Below are 17,426 nucleotides of genomic sequence, written 5' to 3'. Positions count from 1 at the left end.
ATTGCTATTCACAGTCTTGATGTTATAGGGAACACCACAGTGTTACTGCCATAATGTTACTTAGACAATGGCGCCCACATCACACACACACAAAGAAGAGGAAGAAAAAAAGAAAAGAAAAGAAAACAGGCACAGGGGACAAAAAAGCAGTATACAAGTCTGTGTCTATTTTACACAAATAATTCTTTATGTAACCAAGGTTATAGTCTATTAATATAGCTGTAAGCAAACAAAGGGGCATTAACTGGAAAATTAATAAACTTTACCGCTTATAATGTGATTTTTTAATTACTATTTCTTTCCTCATTTTTACATTACAAGTGCTCAGTAATTTTCAATGTCAATGTCATTTTCTAGGTTTATTTGCCTCATATATTCTGTACATTTAACCAGTACAATGTTTACAGCCAATGAGTGCTGACCATCGTTCTACCTGCTGAAGAGAGAGAGGAAAGAGACCACCTCAGGTCAGGCGAGTGAAAGAGAAGCTCTTATTGAGTAAAATTTTTCGAAGATATAGACAAATAAATAAAGTAGCCGTTAGAAGTTTTATTGTTTCCAGCTGTCTTAATTACTGTCATGTGTTTTGAGATTGAAACTGTGGTAATCCAAAACCTAACCTAACTTAAAGTTATTATATGATTCAGGTACAGACATTTCTTAGATACCCCCCCCGACACACACACACACACAGTAGGTGAGCAATTAGTTAACATGCAAGTCCATAACCAATTTCACTGTGAAATGACTGGTCCATGTTGTGCTTCATTTGTAGCGAACAGAAAATGTCTTTATATAAACAAAGAATGCTGAGGAAACAGATGACGAATGCACAGCATGATAATATTCCATGACATTTGTTATCCTGATGCTAGCACAGCAAAATCCATATCTGCTAGATGAAGTATCACTGGAGAAACAACCAGAGACATCATCCAGCTTGAATCAGCACTAATTAAAGGCCAGGGGTTAAAAACTACAGCTCCAGGATTACCATACCTCTCTCAGAAAAAAAAACAAAAATGCTCTAACTCTTTGCACAGAGAAACAAAAAAAATAAAATAAAATGTATACAATAGAGGGCTCTTCTCTCCAGCTGTGACAGTGAATATAATACAGTAGTACAATTAGCAGGAGAGATAAGTATCAGAAAGACTAAGATACAGTACTAGCAGTGGGAAACCATCTTCTAGGGATTTGAACTTAATCCAGTTTCTCTCAAAGTAGCTTTGCATGCTTACACACCTCTTTGAAGTGTAAATTTAAAAAGAATTGCTTGTATAAAGTTTCTACAGTGGCAAGTAAGAAAAAAAAATACTGTATATTTTTTTCCTTGACTCCCTTATTGAGAAAAAAGAGTGGTGTATGTCTTTGGTCCACAATATAAGACAGATACGCATGTTGACTGTTATATGTTGAATATCGAGCTGGTCATCCATCAATCACCTAATGTGAGAGAATACCACAAAAACAAACAACAATTAATTAACACTCACATATCACCCTCAATTTGTCAGCCACTGTCTCAAAAAAAAGGTACCATAGTTGTGGTAGCTTCATTAGACTATTTTCTGGGCAATTTAAATAATTGTCAGGCTAAAAACTGCAGTTATGCACACACAAACGGACAACGACAAGAAAAAAAAGAATGAACCCATTGGAAAATGTGTGCAGGTGCATACATTACAGGAGAAGTCCCTACACATCACATTATTTGTTTTCAAAATGTCCTTCTTAAAGCAGAAGTAAGTGATATATTTGTGTTAATATAAGTCTTAAATAGTTCTATCTTCCGACAGCAATCACTTACATAGAGTGTTTGGTCTGAAACACGGGTCTGTCAGTCCCTCTGCTCTGCTCTGAGCCGAGGAGAAAACATTTCTCGTATCCTACAGTTTTTATCCAATGAGGAGAGAGAACGGCATGCAGGGCTGTGTGTGCAGCCAAGGGACGCCGTGAATGTGGCGACGTAGGGACGAGGACTGTTATGGTGCGTTCAAGGAAACTCGTAACTCGTGTTTTTCCGACCTGTGAAGTTGTACCAGTTTGATCTGGTACGAGTTCACGGGTCGGAAGTTACGAGTGGCCGTTATAGTGACTTTTCACAGGTAAAACAGGTCGGAAAAACACGAGTGGGTTGCCTGGAACGCTACAAAATCATAAGTTGTGATTTGAAGCTGTAATTTACTCCACTGCTCCACTGCTACCCTCGCTGTAGCATCTTGCATGTTTAATTTGATTTGTAGCATGTGTGAACTACATAAACAACAATCTATACTCTTCATCGTGAATGGAATGGATCTTCAAAGCAGACTCCAAGATGAGTATAGATGGGGAAAAAGAGAACAGAACAACTTTACATCTATGTCCACAACTGTCTATGTATGCATCCACGAGCCAGAATAACCAAGACCTTACAGATTTGTCCAACAGCTGAATCACTCGTGAAGTTGGCCTTAAACTAGAGATTTTTAGTGTGATTCAACCCAAACTCACCCCTCCCTACAGGAGCAGAATCCTAGTCCTGAACCATGGTCTGTGCTGATGTTCAGACCACATAAACTGCTCATGTCTTCTGAATGACTTGCAGACCCATGTTTGATACCATGTGGTATTCACACTTTAGAACCATTATAATTATGATTATGTCAGTTCAAAAGCAGGTGTTACCAAGCAACAACAAAAATAGGAGCTAGGAGCTAATTTGAGGCTAAGGTTAGCCAACACAGCTCCGTAGACAGATATTAAAACTGAAATCTCGTCTGTGTGAACTGCATCACCACGATTATTTCTCTTCACCCAGACTAATTAAGACTGTTTTTGTTTGTTTCTCAGTCAAAATGTTAGTAATCTCGTTATCTCTACCACGTTCTCCATTTTGTTTACATCTGCTTTAGTGTGAGTTCACCAGAGGAGGTGAATCATTACCTGATTGCTCAATCTGGTAAAATGATCTTATTTATACCGTTTAGTGTGTGCTCTTTAGATACAATACAATGGTTTTAGTCCACTGTAAATTATCAAATACTTTATTTACTTTAATTGCCAAGAGGAATTTAGTTCAGGTCTTGTATTAGAAAGATGCTTTTATTTCTGATTTACACTGTTCCCCAGGAAATGCAATGCTTATGTTGCCCTGGACTCATCTAAAAGGAAACAATACACTATAAGCATTTTTTTTTTTTTTTTTTTGGAGAGCGAGTCACCCGAGCCCCGAGTCAAGTATTTTGTGAACATAATTTGTATGTTCTCCCCACACTATTCAGACCAATAAATGATGCCACTGCTTGTAACTCACTGTTGCAAATTAGTTGCATGTGATTTCACATTTGTCAGAGACATGACTGCTCCATTCTATGTTTTTTTTTGACTGAGGTTATTTCAGTGTCTTTTCTCCTTCACAGCACAATGAGAACAAGGTCTGTTGAGGTCAGATGGCAACAACTATAACATGACCTCATAATACTGATTGACTCAAATGTTTCTATTTGAAATAGCCTCTAATGCATAAAATCAATAAATATAGCTTACTGTAGCCTTCAGCGTGGGTGAACTACTGACCACAGCGATTCTAAGGTATAAGATAATATACAGCAGGGCTGTATAAATTTCATGCTGGTCTATTGTGCAGGTTAAACAGAGGTCAGAGATAAATTACTTACACCAAATTATATATTAATTAAGTGAGGACTAGCAGGGGGAGAAAATATCCATTTAATTTCATTAGTAACCCACTCATTGTCATCCACCAACAGAAAACAAACACTCCATCATTGTCGCAGATGGTAGCGATGCAGTGTGTGTGGTTCTTTGGTGGTTATGGACGAGTAGGTGGGGATGATTCTAGCACACTGAAATGTAAATGTGAGAAAATAAATAAGGAAAAGCATGGGAAACTCAGAGAGAAACCATGGTGACATGATTGTCTCAGTTCAGTGGCAAAGCCAGTTATCTCACAGAGACACATATACCCAGGCATCCCATGATCCCTTGGCTTGGAGAAGGCAGCGTTCAGGTTGATCGAGGTTTGTATCAGTTAAAAAAAAAGGTTTGCTACCTAGTTGAGAGTCTTTATCTCGTTTTCTGTTTTTTCTCTACTATTCTACTATTTTTCTCTTTCCTTTCTTCTTTGGATAAAAATAAATCATCACTCACAGGTCAGACTTTTGATAGATGTGGTGTTTTCATACTGTACTCTCTGTTACCTTCTTTGAACATCCATTAAACTTCATCAACAGCATGTTTTTGTTTTTTTCCTCTAACAACTTCTCTCTAAAATCCTCTACTCTTTTCTCTTTTCGCTGTTTTTCTGTCTAAGGGAACAAAAAGTGCTTTTAAAGTTCGACAGATCATCGTCAGGGATAAAAAAAAAAAGGAGTAAGTCTGTTTAGGTCTGGGAATGAATGAGATTACAAGTAAAGAGATCAGAGAGATATTGTCTCTGTGATTAATGTTTGGTCAGGTCAAGATGAACTTAAGACGTGTGGGGTTCAGGTTAAGGAAAGGTTGTGTTGACAGTTCCAAAAATTAAAGGCAGCAGACAGGTTGCAGAGCATGCTCTCTGGTGACAAATTCATAAGGTCACACAAATCAAACACTGACTGTTAGTAGCAGAATGTGAACATCAGGCTCCATTGTCAAAGCTGGACATTTTAGACTCTATTTTCATGGTCCAAAGCACATGGGCTAAAGCAAATGGCACAAGTGCATTTAGGGTGTTTCTATGTCTATTTTTTCTATGTCAGCAGTTCAAAATGGCTGCACATCTCCCTTTCCTTTTAAAAGACAGGTGCGCTTCCAACTTGGTGTATTAATACTATATTGTGCAGTGTTTTACACAGAGTTAAACTCTATTTGAGGTCAGTTGATCAGTATTTTGACTGATCAGTGACAGCTCAAGAGGGAAGTATGGCTTGAATCTGAGTAAAAAAATATTTTGCGTTATATGATATATATATATATTAGGCTATGTGTTATGTTATATAATATATATGAATTATGAATAAATGCTCCAGTCATTATGAAACCTGGACAAATCTAAGTGATGAATTTGAAACAGTGTGGAGGTTTTCCCTGGTAGTAAGAATGAAGCTTCTCTACATAGCCACATTCAGGAGATGTCCATAACACATGACCACATTGTACAACATGTGACAAAGAAACTCCAAAGTCTGAAGGTGTTTTGAAACGTTGAACCCAAATGACCACAGCTTCTACATGCATCTTCTGCACACTCTGCTTGTGTGTAAGAGTTGTGTCCAGATTAGGCCCTCTGTGCACCTGCCTATTTTGGCGCATCTTAATGTCTCGATGCACAAAGGGTCATTTGGGTATATAGAAATATAAGATGTGATTGTAAAATGTGGTTATTTGAAGTGTTTAAACACCCAATGTGCTTTCTATTGATTACAGTCTTGACTGCATACTAACTAAATGTATATATATTTAACTTTACCTCCTGTCATTAAGGAACAATCTGCATGTCGTTTAAGTTTAAGTTGTTTTTTTGAGATGACAAGAACAAAATAACACTACACAACAACTACAGTTGCAGAACAAAAGAAATTGCTCTATTCAACCTGTTTTAATCACTTGCCCTTTTGAAATATGGTAAACCAATGCACCACACATTGTGTTGCTCGATCTGCTTCCTCTTAAAAGACTAAATTGAAACAATTCAATCAGTTCGCACAGCAAATGACAAATCTTTGCAGTTACTAAGCACCATTCTGTCTCTGCAAATATCCTAGTGAGTGTCTGCCTTTGTTTCCACTTTATGTCCACAGCCAAATTTGACTTTTTGCTTTTTAAAGTTTCAGTGTGAGTTGGGATCTTACCTCTGCAGAGCGTCTATCTTGTCGGCTGTAATTCTTCTCAGCAGCTCCTCCAGTAGGTCAGAGCTATCCACTGGGGGGACAGGCGGTTTGACGGTTGGTGTGTGAGTGAACCAGCCAATCAGGAGACCCAGGACAAAAAGACCCACTGCTGCCAGGAAGTACCTGTAAAGAAAGAGTAAAAGGTCAGAAATGAATCAAGACATGATGTTGCTTGTTTCCGATCAATTAATCCCCATCAGATTTAGTTTATCTACCTTCTGGAAAAAAGCTAATAAAATGGCCTGTAAAAAGTTAGAAAGTGGACTTTGAGACTGAACCTTTCTGCCGTCTTCTATTCCCAAGGTCAACAATGAGTTCTGACCAAGAGAGTCTTTGAGGTACCTCTCAACACCGCAAAAGTGAGGTAGTGCTTGATGTGCAGGTTGACATGTGATAGGCTGCTATTAGCTGAGTCAGTGTTAGTGTTGGGCTAGTGGCTCAACGTCTATGTGCATCATCCGCATCTTGACTCCTCACAAGTGCTGTGTCAATTGGCTGGGTGTCTGGTAGTGTGCTAGAGGTACTCTGGTCTCACCTTTCCAGTCTGTGGTACAGTTTGATGACAAAGAAGGGATTGACAGACACATACAGGCTTGACACTGACATGAGAAGAGGCTTGGTCAAGTACCTGTGCCAAATTGAAATGATATGTGGTGAGGACATGAGGCAAGGATTTCCATTCACATTAATTTCCAATTCAATTATTAATATCAGGAACACATGAAGCAGTTATTCTAATGTAAAGTCATTCTGATACTGTATGTGTACATTGTTTGATGGCAGGTTCAAGACCTTCTTGAAAAGAGCAGATTCCATCATACAGATTATAAACAACATCAATGTACCACATATTCATCATGATTAGGAGGGTATGAGGACAGTTTTGCATTGATAAAACCAAGGAAGATATTATTAAATATGATGACCCTCTGTCCATTTCTGTTTTCATGCTGATCTATGTTCTGACCATGGAGACAAAATAAATTAGGAATGTGGACACAAGTAGCTGAAAAGCCTAAGGCTACAGCTGATTAGTTTGACCACATTGTCAAGTTATATGGTTTCTGCCTCAATTCTACCCAAATTCTGGCCAAACTGCCCAAAAAGGGGATGGATGGCCATAGAGGACGTTGTGATGTGGCTCAGCAGTGACTCCTACAGTAGCTTTATTTTGAAAAGTGCTCCTTCATTTTGTAATTCCTTGCCTTTCTATTGTTTGCTAGTCACATGGGTAAGGCTGAGGTCAGATCGGTCATCTTGGATACTGTTATGAATGTGCTCCAGAGCAGCATCCCACCTTTAATCGGGTTCATCCACCGCCGTTGAGCCCTAGAGAAGCTTTGTTTGCAAGTTTGTTATATATTATATTTGTATAATTTATAGTTTGTGCATATTGATTGCTTATTTCATACATTTTAACTAATGATAAAAATCATATTTCATTGTATGTAGCATGTAGCTCTATGTTTTAAGCTAACAGTGCAATTGACCTTTTTTCTGTATCCATATTTCAGTTTCATAAGAAAGAGTGGGCTTTGTAAAGCAACTGACAAGACAAACAGTAAAGCTTCATTTTACTTCTACGTCTGGGTCATCCTTTTACCTTTTCAACGCCACACCAAGTGTTTAGCTATCTGTTACTCAGTGCAGTCACGCACGTGCAGTGGACAGAATATGCGTTTCGCTTTTACCGCGCACTGCTGTCATGCATGCGCACTTCTGTGTGTGTGTGTGTGTGTGTGTGTGTGTGTGTGTGTGTGTGTGTGTGTGTGTGTGTGTGTGAACGCCAATAACAGAGAAAGAGCGCTATGCGGAGATCAGCGCGTCTGTTTTTTTCTCACTATTTTCGATTTTCATATAACATTCATTTATGTGCCGATCCAGAGTGAGCGAGTGACATTGAAACACTGGGCTTGTCTTTCATTCATCCCAGTGACTTTCATGACATGCTAAGGTCTTTTAGTCAGGTAATCCACATTATGAAACAGGTATATGGCCCTGCCCCTTCCAGCTTGTCTTTAAATTTCATGGGACTGGATGATGTTAGAGGTACTTGAAAAATCAAAGAATATGTAAAGTAGGGTAATATAATAAGTATTGGGCATGGTGGAGCATGTAAAAAAAGATAGCATCATCTGCTCCAATATGTTCCTTATAGGCAGACTGCAGGGGGTCTAGTGTGTGTTCAACCTGTGTCCTCAGAAGGTAGAGGAGCAGTTGCTCTAGGGTCTATGTGATGTGTGAAGTGAGAGCAACCCATCTGTTACGATGATTATGATGCCATCCCTTTACTCTCTCCAAGCAATATAAAGCCTTTGAATCAGAGGCATCAGCTTACACTTTGCATCTTCACTGGTGATACACCCCCCAAGGCCTTCACTGCAGCCACCTTAAGCTCTTGGTTATTATGGGATCTCTGAAATCTGATCTTCAGAAAGTGCAATACAGATCAGTCAGATTGAGATTTATTTGGACAGTCAAAATATTCAAATATTCAACCTATTTGTCCTAAAACCTCTTTGGTTTTGGCTGTATGTTTTGGATCATTATCCTGTTGAATGATAACTGAATTGAGAGATCAAGTGACTTTTGATGGATTTTACTGAATCAGAATACACAGATGTTTGTGCCAGTGTTTCCTGTTCTGCCCTGAATATGTTTAATATGTTTAAAAGACACTCAAAATGACATTGAAATGTTAATTTACTGTTTTCTACATTTATATGTATTTCCGGCGCTTTTATTTTGAAAATCTCCCGAACCGGATGTAGGAAGTAAAAACGTAAACGAGAGGAAAAACGAGTATGTGTACATCGTCTCACGGCCGCATCAATGCAGTTATCTCTCAGAAAGCAATGGTTGTAAGTGTTACACATAGTTTACAGGTTTGATAAGATGTGTTGATATATTTCAAGGGTATTTTGTGTATAAAAGTAACGGTTTAATGCCGTGCTTGTGTGACAGTAGTGTATACTTACCTGCAAAGTTGCTTTGTTTTCTAGCCTGCTGTGCTAATACCTGTTGAGTTAATATGAAGCAGTCAACACGTTGATACTGATATTTACATGGCTGTTTATTAAAGGGGAACTAAACCCCTCAGTTTTGGATGACGTGCTCTAAGCTTGAAATTCAAAAAATACCTTGATTATGGGCGGGACTCCAGGAGCACTCTACGATCCCCCCTCCCCCCTGCGCCCCATTCACCCGCGAAATCACACAAAAGAGAAAAAAAAGTAATAAACACACATCGACACTTCTGCTAGCGCTAACGAGCTACTAACGAGCTACTCTAACAGCACTAGTAGCGTGGACACTACTAGGAGAGGACGCCAGAGCCGTGACACAGCATCTACAGCTGATCCGCTGGCTCGTTAGCTCGTTAACGGCTCGTTAGCGCCGGCCGCACTAACGATTCCCGTTCAGGCAGCTGTTAGCCGTTAGCTGCAGCAGAGCAGCTAGAGTGCCTAGCAACCGTTAGCCGCAGCAGAGCAGCTAGAGTGCCTAGCAACCGTTAGCGGCAGGCAGCAGCCGGTGCTGATTGGCCAGGGAGCTGGTGGCCGGTGACGAAAGCTGCCTCCAAAACGTCATCTGCCTCCATCTCAGCCAATAGAAAAATTCGATTGTAATAGCCGTGTTTCAACCCATAGAGGGCAGTCACTCTACATTTTTACTACAAAATACACCAAATTTAAATATTTTGACTAAAATGTCAAAAGTTGGACCAGAATCAACTGACAACACTACCTTATACCCAAATACATTTGTTTTCAGCAGAAAAAAGTGGTTTAGGGGTTTAGTTCCTCTTTAAGACACTTTTTTGTATCTTTCTTTTCTAGTTTTACACCGAATTCAGTGCAGTCAGAAATGCTGACTTATGTGTAAGAAGATATTAAAGGAGCAAGCCGCTCACTTCCTGGCTCTTGAATAAGGAGTTTGGCTGGCTGTTTAATCTGTGTTCACGCAAGAGCATAACACATAGAGAGAACAGTACATTTCCCATTAATTAACGAGACTGTGGCGGCCCCAGTCGCGCCATGGTCTCCTGAAATCCTGTGGGAAACACTGACTATATTCATCTTTCCGTCATCAGTGAAATCATTGTTAATGCCAGTATGACTGCTAATGGGCTACTGAGCTTTAACACAGAAACCAACATGTTTTTTTTAATAATAATAATAATAATAATAATGGATTACATTTATATAGCGCTTTTCCCAACATCCAAAGTGCTTTACAGAAACCATTATTCATTCATACCACATTCACACCTAGTGGTGGTAAGCTACGCGTGTAGCCACAGCTGGGGCAGACTGACAGAAGCCTGGCTGCCAAAATGAGCCAAACAGTGTTTGTTTGTTCTTTTGATTATCATGACGTCTTCATTTAATCATTGTCAAGGAAATGTTTCCTACAACCTGACACATACAGGTAGTTTTGAATTTATGCACAGTCATAAAGGAGTTACTAAACAAATTACCCAGTCATCCATAAGATTTGTGCTTATCTTAATTCATAATCAATGTGGCGAAGCCCCCCCCCCCCAAAAAAAATAAAAAATAAAAAAATAAAAAAATAAAAAAGAGTAACTGTCCAAACACCTGTGCTCTGGACAAGTTATTGTTTTATTGAACAAGTTATTGACTCCATTTGTCGTGTTTTCTCTATTTTTTGTGTATTTTAACTGATTAACAGGTTCTGGCTGTGTGAAACACTTGGAATCTTGTTTTTGAAATGTTTGTGAAAAGTGGTATTAACATTCCTGGCCATGAACATGTTTTATGACCTCCATACCTGTAACAAAGAATCTCTTGACCTCTAGGCAGGCTATGTCAGCAGGCCTGAAATTACCTAAGCAGGAAGCAGTGGAGTCTCCGTTGACCTTTAAGGGCAGGAGACCTTGTGAAGTGAGAGATGTAGTTGGGATCTTCTTGGAGTCGCTCAAACCGTCCATGTGGCGAAACTGAAACTGATGGCTGGATAGGCTCCATCAGCTCAGGGTCAGGATCAGGGCCAGGATCTGAACACCCTGCAAGTAATAACAATGAAAACAATTTAAACTAGACTGTATTTAATATGATGATACAATGTAATCATTCATACAGGTTTAATGGTGAGATTGGTCTGTGGGTTATTTAGTCCATCAGATGGGTTTAACTGAAATGTCACAACCACTGAACAGTTTAGTACAGATATTCATTGTCAACAGACAAGGTCAACTTGTTTGGTAAAGTGTTTATCTGTAAGTACTGCCACAAAGATTTGGTAGCATGACAGAAGATTTCTCTATTTCTCTATTTTGTCAATCACAACAACAGCAGACATCTCACATACAGTATGCTAATATATGCTCTTACAATGGCACAGTTTTTCCTCAAAGGGGCAGATCGATTATGGTGCCAGTTAATCACATATTATCACTGACCAGTGAGAAAGCTCCTGACACAGGCAGCAGCAAATTGTTGTATTGTTGGGATCACAGAATAATGATAAGGACACTGACCTTGTCAAAAAGACTGAAAGCACCATGGACAACATAACTACTGTATGGATTATTATATACAAGCAAATACTTCTCACTGCCCTGGATCTCCAGTAACATCTAGACCTTCATCAGTCATACAGAAGCCTACAAAGAAGGCCTTCAGGCATGGAGACAGCTAGAAGGTCCAAGGTCACCCTTCAGCCAATCAACACACGAGGGAAGGACACTGAGATGGTGCACACTTAAAAACACCAAGGTACATCTAGACTGGACTGGTCCCTTAACAGACACGGGAAGATCTGGCTCAGGGCTTTTGAAATCTGCAGTGAAATGCTCATGTGCACATGTTTTGTCAGTCAGGGGTGTTGAGTGTATTTTTTTTACACTGCAGTCTTCTGGAGCAGGGGAGCTAGTTAAAAGCCTGGGTCTGTGTACGACAGGGGTCTGGACTCACTCAGATGCAGCCATCTTGGACAATATCAACCAGCGTCTCCACAACTACAACTGTTACCAGAGAAGCAACTGAAGCTGCAGACAATGCCTCATCTTCATGCAACACTGAGCACCTTGTCTTGTGAATCAGATACCTCTCAGAGGAGATTATGGATTATGCCAAGATCACAGTGATGTGTGTGTCAAAATACAAATGTCAATACTATGATCATCATGAGTGATCAAGAGAAAACAAAATATAAAAATCAATGTAAGCTCAGCCTCTATAATCTTGTCTGCTAGAGAGACAGGTGGAGTTGGCTATAGCTAACAGACACAAAACTCTAAGTGTAATGGGAAAACTGTAAATGGGAAATGAAGTCAATACTTAATGTTTAGTTTTCAAACAATCAGTCGGCTTGCTTCAGGAGGCATTTGTGAGGATAGAACACAACTACTATTCCAGAACTCCAGGCACAACTCAAAACTGAGGAACTCAAGTGTAGCTGTAGGCTACTTTTGAAGTTTCTCCCTTCTGCAGCTGCTGGCAGTGGCAAACTTCTTACATTAAATACACTGTTTTTTAACAGTGAAGTGTTGTTTCTGAATAATTTGTAAGAGTTTCTGAATAATGTCTCTGTCGTCCATATTTTTTAGATCATCAAAAACCTAGTATGATGCTGTAAAAAAAATCAGTTCATTCAATCAGATGTTTGTCATACACATTGAATAATTTAATTTAACATATGTTCAGCAGCAAATGGGAATTATATAAAGTGGACATAATAATTCTGATTAAACACTGATGGTTGTGAGACATATGAATGTTTTGTAAATAATTCAAACTCATCTTACTGTTATGACATTAGTCAGACTGTATTAATTTACATTTAATGAGTGTAATTGTCCTGTTAGAAAAGCATATTAATCACCTCTTCATAATCACAGCAGATTGCTTTAAATGGGAGACACTGAAGTATGTATCTCCATGTATTCTGAGTTGTAAAAATAGATGGTGTATAATAATTACTTTCTACACAAAGAGTTTTGCAAAAGATAGTCATTTTCTACTGTGGATTAATTGTGTTTGGCTGCTAATGCAACTGAGCAAGTGAAATTTGGAATCTGCAGGTCATTATGTTAATGGAGCTTTTAATTAATTTTATTACAAAATTGCTCCCCAAAAGACACATTAGAAAATGGATTGTGTGGTTGATTGTGATTGGCTTAACTGCAACTGAAGCTGTTGTAAAATATTCCATAGACACACCTGTGATAGAATTATATCATTACTACGGTGCCAGACTTTTAAAAATGTTAGATGTTGCTGCCGCTTGCAAAACAGAAATATACAAAAACTTTCTGATCCTCAGCCGAGATGCAAATTGCCCCTGCAAGAGAGGATGGTGGAGCAATATCTTTGCTCCTGGCACCACTCAATTGAAATGTAGTGGTCCAGAGTCAAATACCATAAAGAAAGAAAGAAAGAAAGAAATGTTAAGTGGAGGGCTAATATTATTCATCAATGATGATGTTTTGAGAAATGTTTATAACCACACCAATCTTGATTTCCACTGTGGAAAGCAAGATTGTCCACTGTGTTTTTGTAATGCTGCACCTCTGTCACCTCACAATCATTCTAATTCATGCTGAAGAACTTAATTGCTTTGGGAGAAAATCAATAAATAATGCTTTTTGTTTTTTTTGTGTTTTGGTTGTTGTTTGTTTCCCCTCTTGCTACCCATTCTCTTCATAAAACATTGCCAAGTCTATGTAGAGTTAATTTCATGAAAGCAGTAAGCCATGCAAGGCCGAGGTTCACAGTGATTTCAGAACAGCTACTGGGGTTTTACGCTCTGTGTAGTGCCTAATAATGCTCCCCAGCTGTTTTCAAAATGACTGTAAACCATGGACACGTTGGACGTCTTGCTTTATTTCACTCTTTCAGCAGATACCTTGGCTGATATGGGAATTGTGGGGAAAAAGCGAAGAGATACAAATTGGAGCTAATCTTACCTGATCTCTGGCAATCTACATGTTGCATCTGCATGCGGTCCATGCTTGGTCCTGGCTCCTGCAGCTCCTCCTTGTCCAGGTCCCAGTCAAGATCCAGACCTCCAGAGCAGTGCAGAACCTCACTGACCAGTGGCCCACCTTGGGTGTCACACACCTTCCTGTATGCCATATTGTCACCTGGAATACACGTGCACAAAATTTACATTCACATAGCTACCATATTTGTTTATGTCTGTATTTAATCCAGACTTTACTAAAACTGTTCCTGGCAAATTTGGTGGGGCATAGCGCACCATGCCCATACCAAGGGCAAAAGGACCATCAAGTACCATATTAATATATATAACTTGAAATCTACACCTCAAACACTGCTACTTATCCCCATGAAAAGAAGAGCAGGAACACAGTAACTGCACAGCCTCCACGTGGTAGTGCAGTAATGAGCTGGTTTCTTTGCAACTGAATTGTATCCTTCAATATCATTTTGATTTTCACTAAGATAATCTATTTGTCGTACCGCAAACAATGGTAATCAGATAAAGTTTTTAAAACAGCAAGTGTTAAAACACTCAACTTAACCCTTGTCCTAAAGTAAATCTCTTCTTGGTTCTAAAATCAATGGACAATAGTCCAGATTTTAGTTTTAAAAAAGTAGCACATATTTAAAATTGGAATTTTGGTAGTGGACATCAAAATTATGAAATTGAACAGAATTTATTGATTCCAGAAATGTAACTGGGATTTCCAGTTACCAGGTATAGTGTAACCCAGGTTACTAGGCCCTTATCCGAGTCCAGCTATCAGTTAATTGATTAGATCAATAAATTAAGAAATGAGTTTGATTTAAAATAATCTTGAATAAATAGGATTTATGATAAAATCATAAATATGTCAATAAATAGATTAAAAAGATTAATATACACACATTTATTTACATCTTGTCTAAAAGGAATGTTTTGTTTATTTCAAGTGTGGAGAATGTGGCTTTCTGGAAGTGTAAAAGATTCAGGTGACATGAGGAGTTCACGTGATGTGAAGTAGAGTAACCAATCAGACACCGTCAGGGTGTACGTGCAGACGTGTTGTTGTTTTTCCTCTCTCTCTCTGCCAGCCTTTAGCCACATGTACTTCGCTAAATTCTATTTTTGAGGTTATACATTACTGAACTCCATGTCCCTGTCTCTTAAAAAAGCGGAACCTGGACAGACGAGCCGTGTATTCTTCCTTGTGCCCGGAGTGTGTGTGTATGTGAAGTTTTTTTTTAGTTTTTTTTTAATTTATTTAAAAGGGACAATGTACAGTTAAAACATAAATGTTGCCATTTGATGCACTATACCAGATTGTAGCTTTAAGCTAATTTGCATCTGTAGTCCCTTGGCAGGTCACAAAAATACAACACAGTAACAAGACAGATTAAACAGTATACAGGGATAAAACACCACAACAACATGGCTACACACGTCTGCGTTTGAGCCTCTGGTGAGTAGCCTAAACTTTATTGATAAAAGTCCGATGAACGGAGCTGAAATGTGCATCTGCTAATGTTAATATGGATTAGTGAGGCATTAAATTCATGTGTATAGTCTTTTAAAAAAGTGTTTTATATATCTGTGTTTATGTACATTACCCCCCGCTCGGTGTAATTTCTCTGAGAGTGAGGGCGGTAGGAAAAAAAAGAGGAAAAGAAAGGAGATGAACGTAAAGAAATATTCCGCCCAGGGTTCAAAATTAGCGGTCGCCAGTCGCAAAAGCTTTGATGCTTTGGCGAGTAAAGGAAGCGGCTGACTGGCCACTCTGGCGAGTGAAAAAAATCCAACTACTTCGTTGTTGTTACTGTTCCTCCTGACCCGGCTGTGACGCTTGGGTTGTGAGCCGATGTCGTGCAGATCTTCAAGCTCACAACATGCCGTATAGCAATGATTTGTGACCGATTACAACGCTCGCGGCGCACGTGTGTGTTCCTCTCTCTTCAGTCTGGTGTTTGGCTGCACTTTCAATAAGAAAAGTTCCATATGAGCGCGATCAGCTGAGACAGAGCACAATGGATGTGGCATTGATCAGATATCGCAGCGCACATGTTTATTTAACGGAAAAAAAAAGAAAAAAAAAATTGGAGCGATGTTTTTTTTTTTGCCGTTAAATAAACATGTGCGCTGCGATATCTGATCAATGCCACATCCATTGTGCTCTGTCTCAGCTGATCGCGCTCATATGGAACTTTTCTTATTGAAAGTGCAGCCAAACACCAGACTGAAGAGAGAGGAACAGCAGCTCCTCTGACAGCTCCTCTGTGGAGCTGCAGGAGAGCTGCAACCTCTTTTTTTCCCTTCTTTTTATTGCAGCGCCGTTATTACAGGTGATGCACATCTATGTCCGTGTAGGCTACATTTATTGTCTGATCTTCCTTCATGGTGCACAGTGTCAGTCCTCCTGTGAAACTTTTAGCTACTAAATAATATGACTGAAGGCAGTGGAAGTCTGCACATGTCGACACGCCCCCATGAGTTGACGACATAAGGAGCTAATAAATAAATATATATAAATAACTGATAGTATTATTCGGTCAAGTTCTTGTTATAGGTTAATGGTTAAACGGTTAACCATGTGCATCCCTAAAATAAACCTTTTAGGGAAAAAAGGCAAACTTGACTCCTTTATTCCACACAAAAATATGCTAATAGCTATGATATGTGTTAAAAATGCTTATGAGTGTATTATAACAGTTCAACACAATGAAAAATATACAAAACAGCTATACATAATTTTTGGCCAGTAAAAAATCTTTCTGGCCAGTAGATTTTTAAAGCTCACTAGCCAGTTGGCCAGTGAGCAAAAAAGTTAAGTTTGAACCCTGATTCCGCCATTTTGGCTCATGTTGATGTTTATATTGTGTTCAGTTCATTTAAAAGCACAGTAAAGAGTGGTTAAAACAATTATTAAGAAACAATGTTATAATGTGCATGTATAAATATGTGTTTATATGCATTTATTTACATTTATAAGTATATTTTATTTACATGAATGATATAGTAACCCTCTTTTTGGCCTTTATAGGCCGGGTCTTTTTATTTGGTATGGAATGGATTCCTGGGTTTGAGATCTGCACAAAGACTATTTCTTCTGCTGGGGATTCCTCCTGTTCTGTAAAGGTAGAAGGGACCTCAGTGGTCGTGGCGAGCTACCCAAAACAGAGACTGTGATTTATTCAGAGACTGAATTTATTGAAAATTGTGGGTGATATCTCATGTGTGTGTTGACACTGTAAAACATTTTTTAACTTTTTTTATTCATTTTTTATTTATTTTATTTCTTTATTCAAAACAATATAACACACTTAAAAACTTACCTGTTGGTTGTGTCAGTTCTTTACTCTGTCACTCAATGCATATTGCTAATACCCCTTTCTCCTATAGCGACCCAGACTTCTGATTTTTCTGGTCCATAAGGTAATTAATGCACTGATAAAATATCTGTATCTCCTAGTTTTAAAAATCAACAATTAGAGCTAAGGCAGGTTACAATAGGGTAAAATGGCCCGGTTCAAAGTGCTTTCATGTGCAATTTGATTGTTCAAACAGAGGTATGGAGCTAGAACATCTCAAAATTAATAAATGCACACC

At 38.8% G+C, this 17,426-nt stretch overlaps 1 protein-coding gene across 3 annotated transcripts in view; it reads right to left on the bottom strand.

Annotated features, from left to right (window-relative positions):
- naaladl2 (N-acetylated alpha-linked acidic dipeptidase like 2) overlaps positions 1-17,426 on the bottom strand; it is a 557,200-nt gene that overhangs the window by 311,283 nt on the left and 228,491 nt on the right. For all 3 annotated transcript variants that reach the window (XM_085773820.1, XM_085773822.1, XM_085773821.1), the window contains 3 exons: positions 13,807-13,983; positions 10,725-10,902; positions 5,838-5,999 (listed from right to left, as the gene is read on the bottom strand). In XM_085773820.1, coding sequence (XP_085629946.1) covers positions 5,838-5,999; positions 10,725-10,902; positions 13,807-13,975 — 509 coding nt within the window. In that variant the 5' untranslated portion in view covers positions 13,976-13,983. The remainder of the gene's footprint in view (positions 1-5,837; positions 6,000-10,724; positions 10,903-13,806; positions 13,984-17,426) is intronic.

Source organism: Trachurus japonicus, chromosome 4 (assembly GCF_045865225.1).
Source record: "Trachurus japonicus isolate A0001 chromosome 4, Traja_1.0".
NCBI lineage: Eukaryota > Metazoa > Chordata > Actinopteri > Carangiformes > Carangidae > Trachurus > Trachurus japonicus.
The sequence above is the reverse complement of the archived record's forward strand: the minus strand, read 5'-3'. Positions and strand labels throughout refer to the sequence as shown.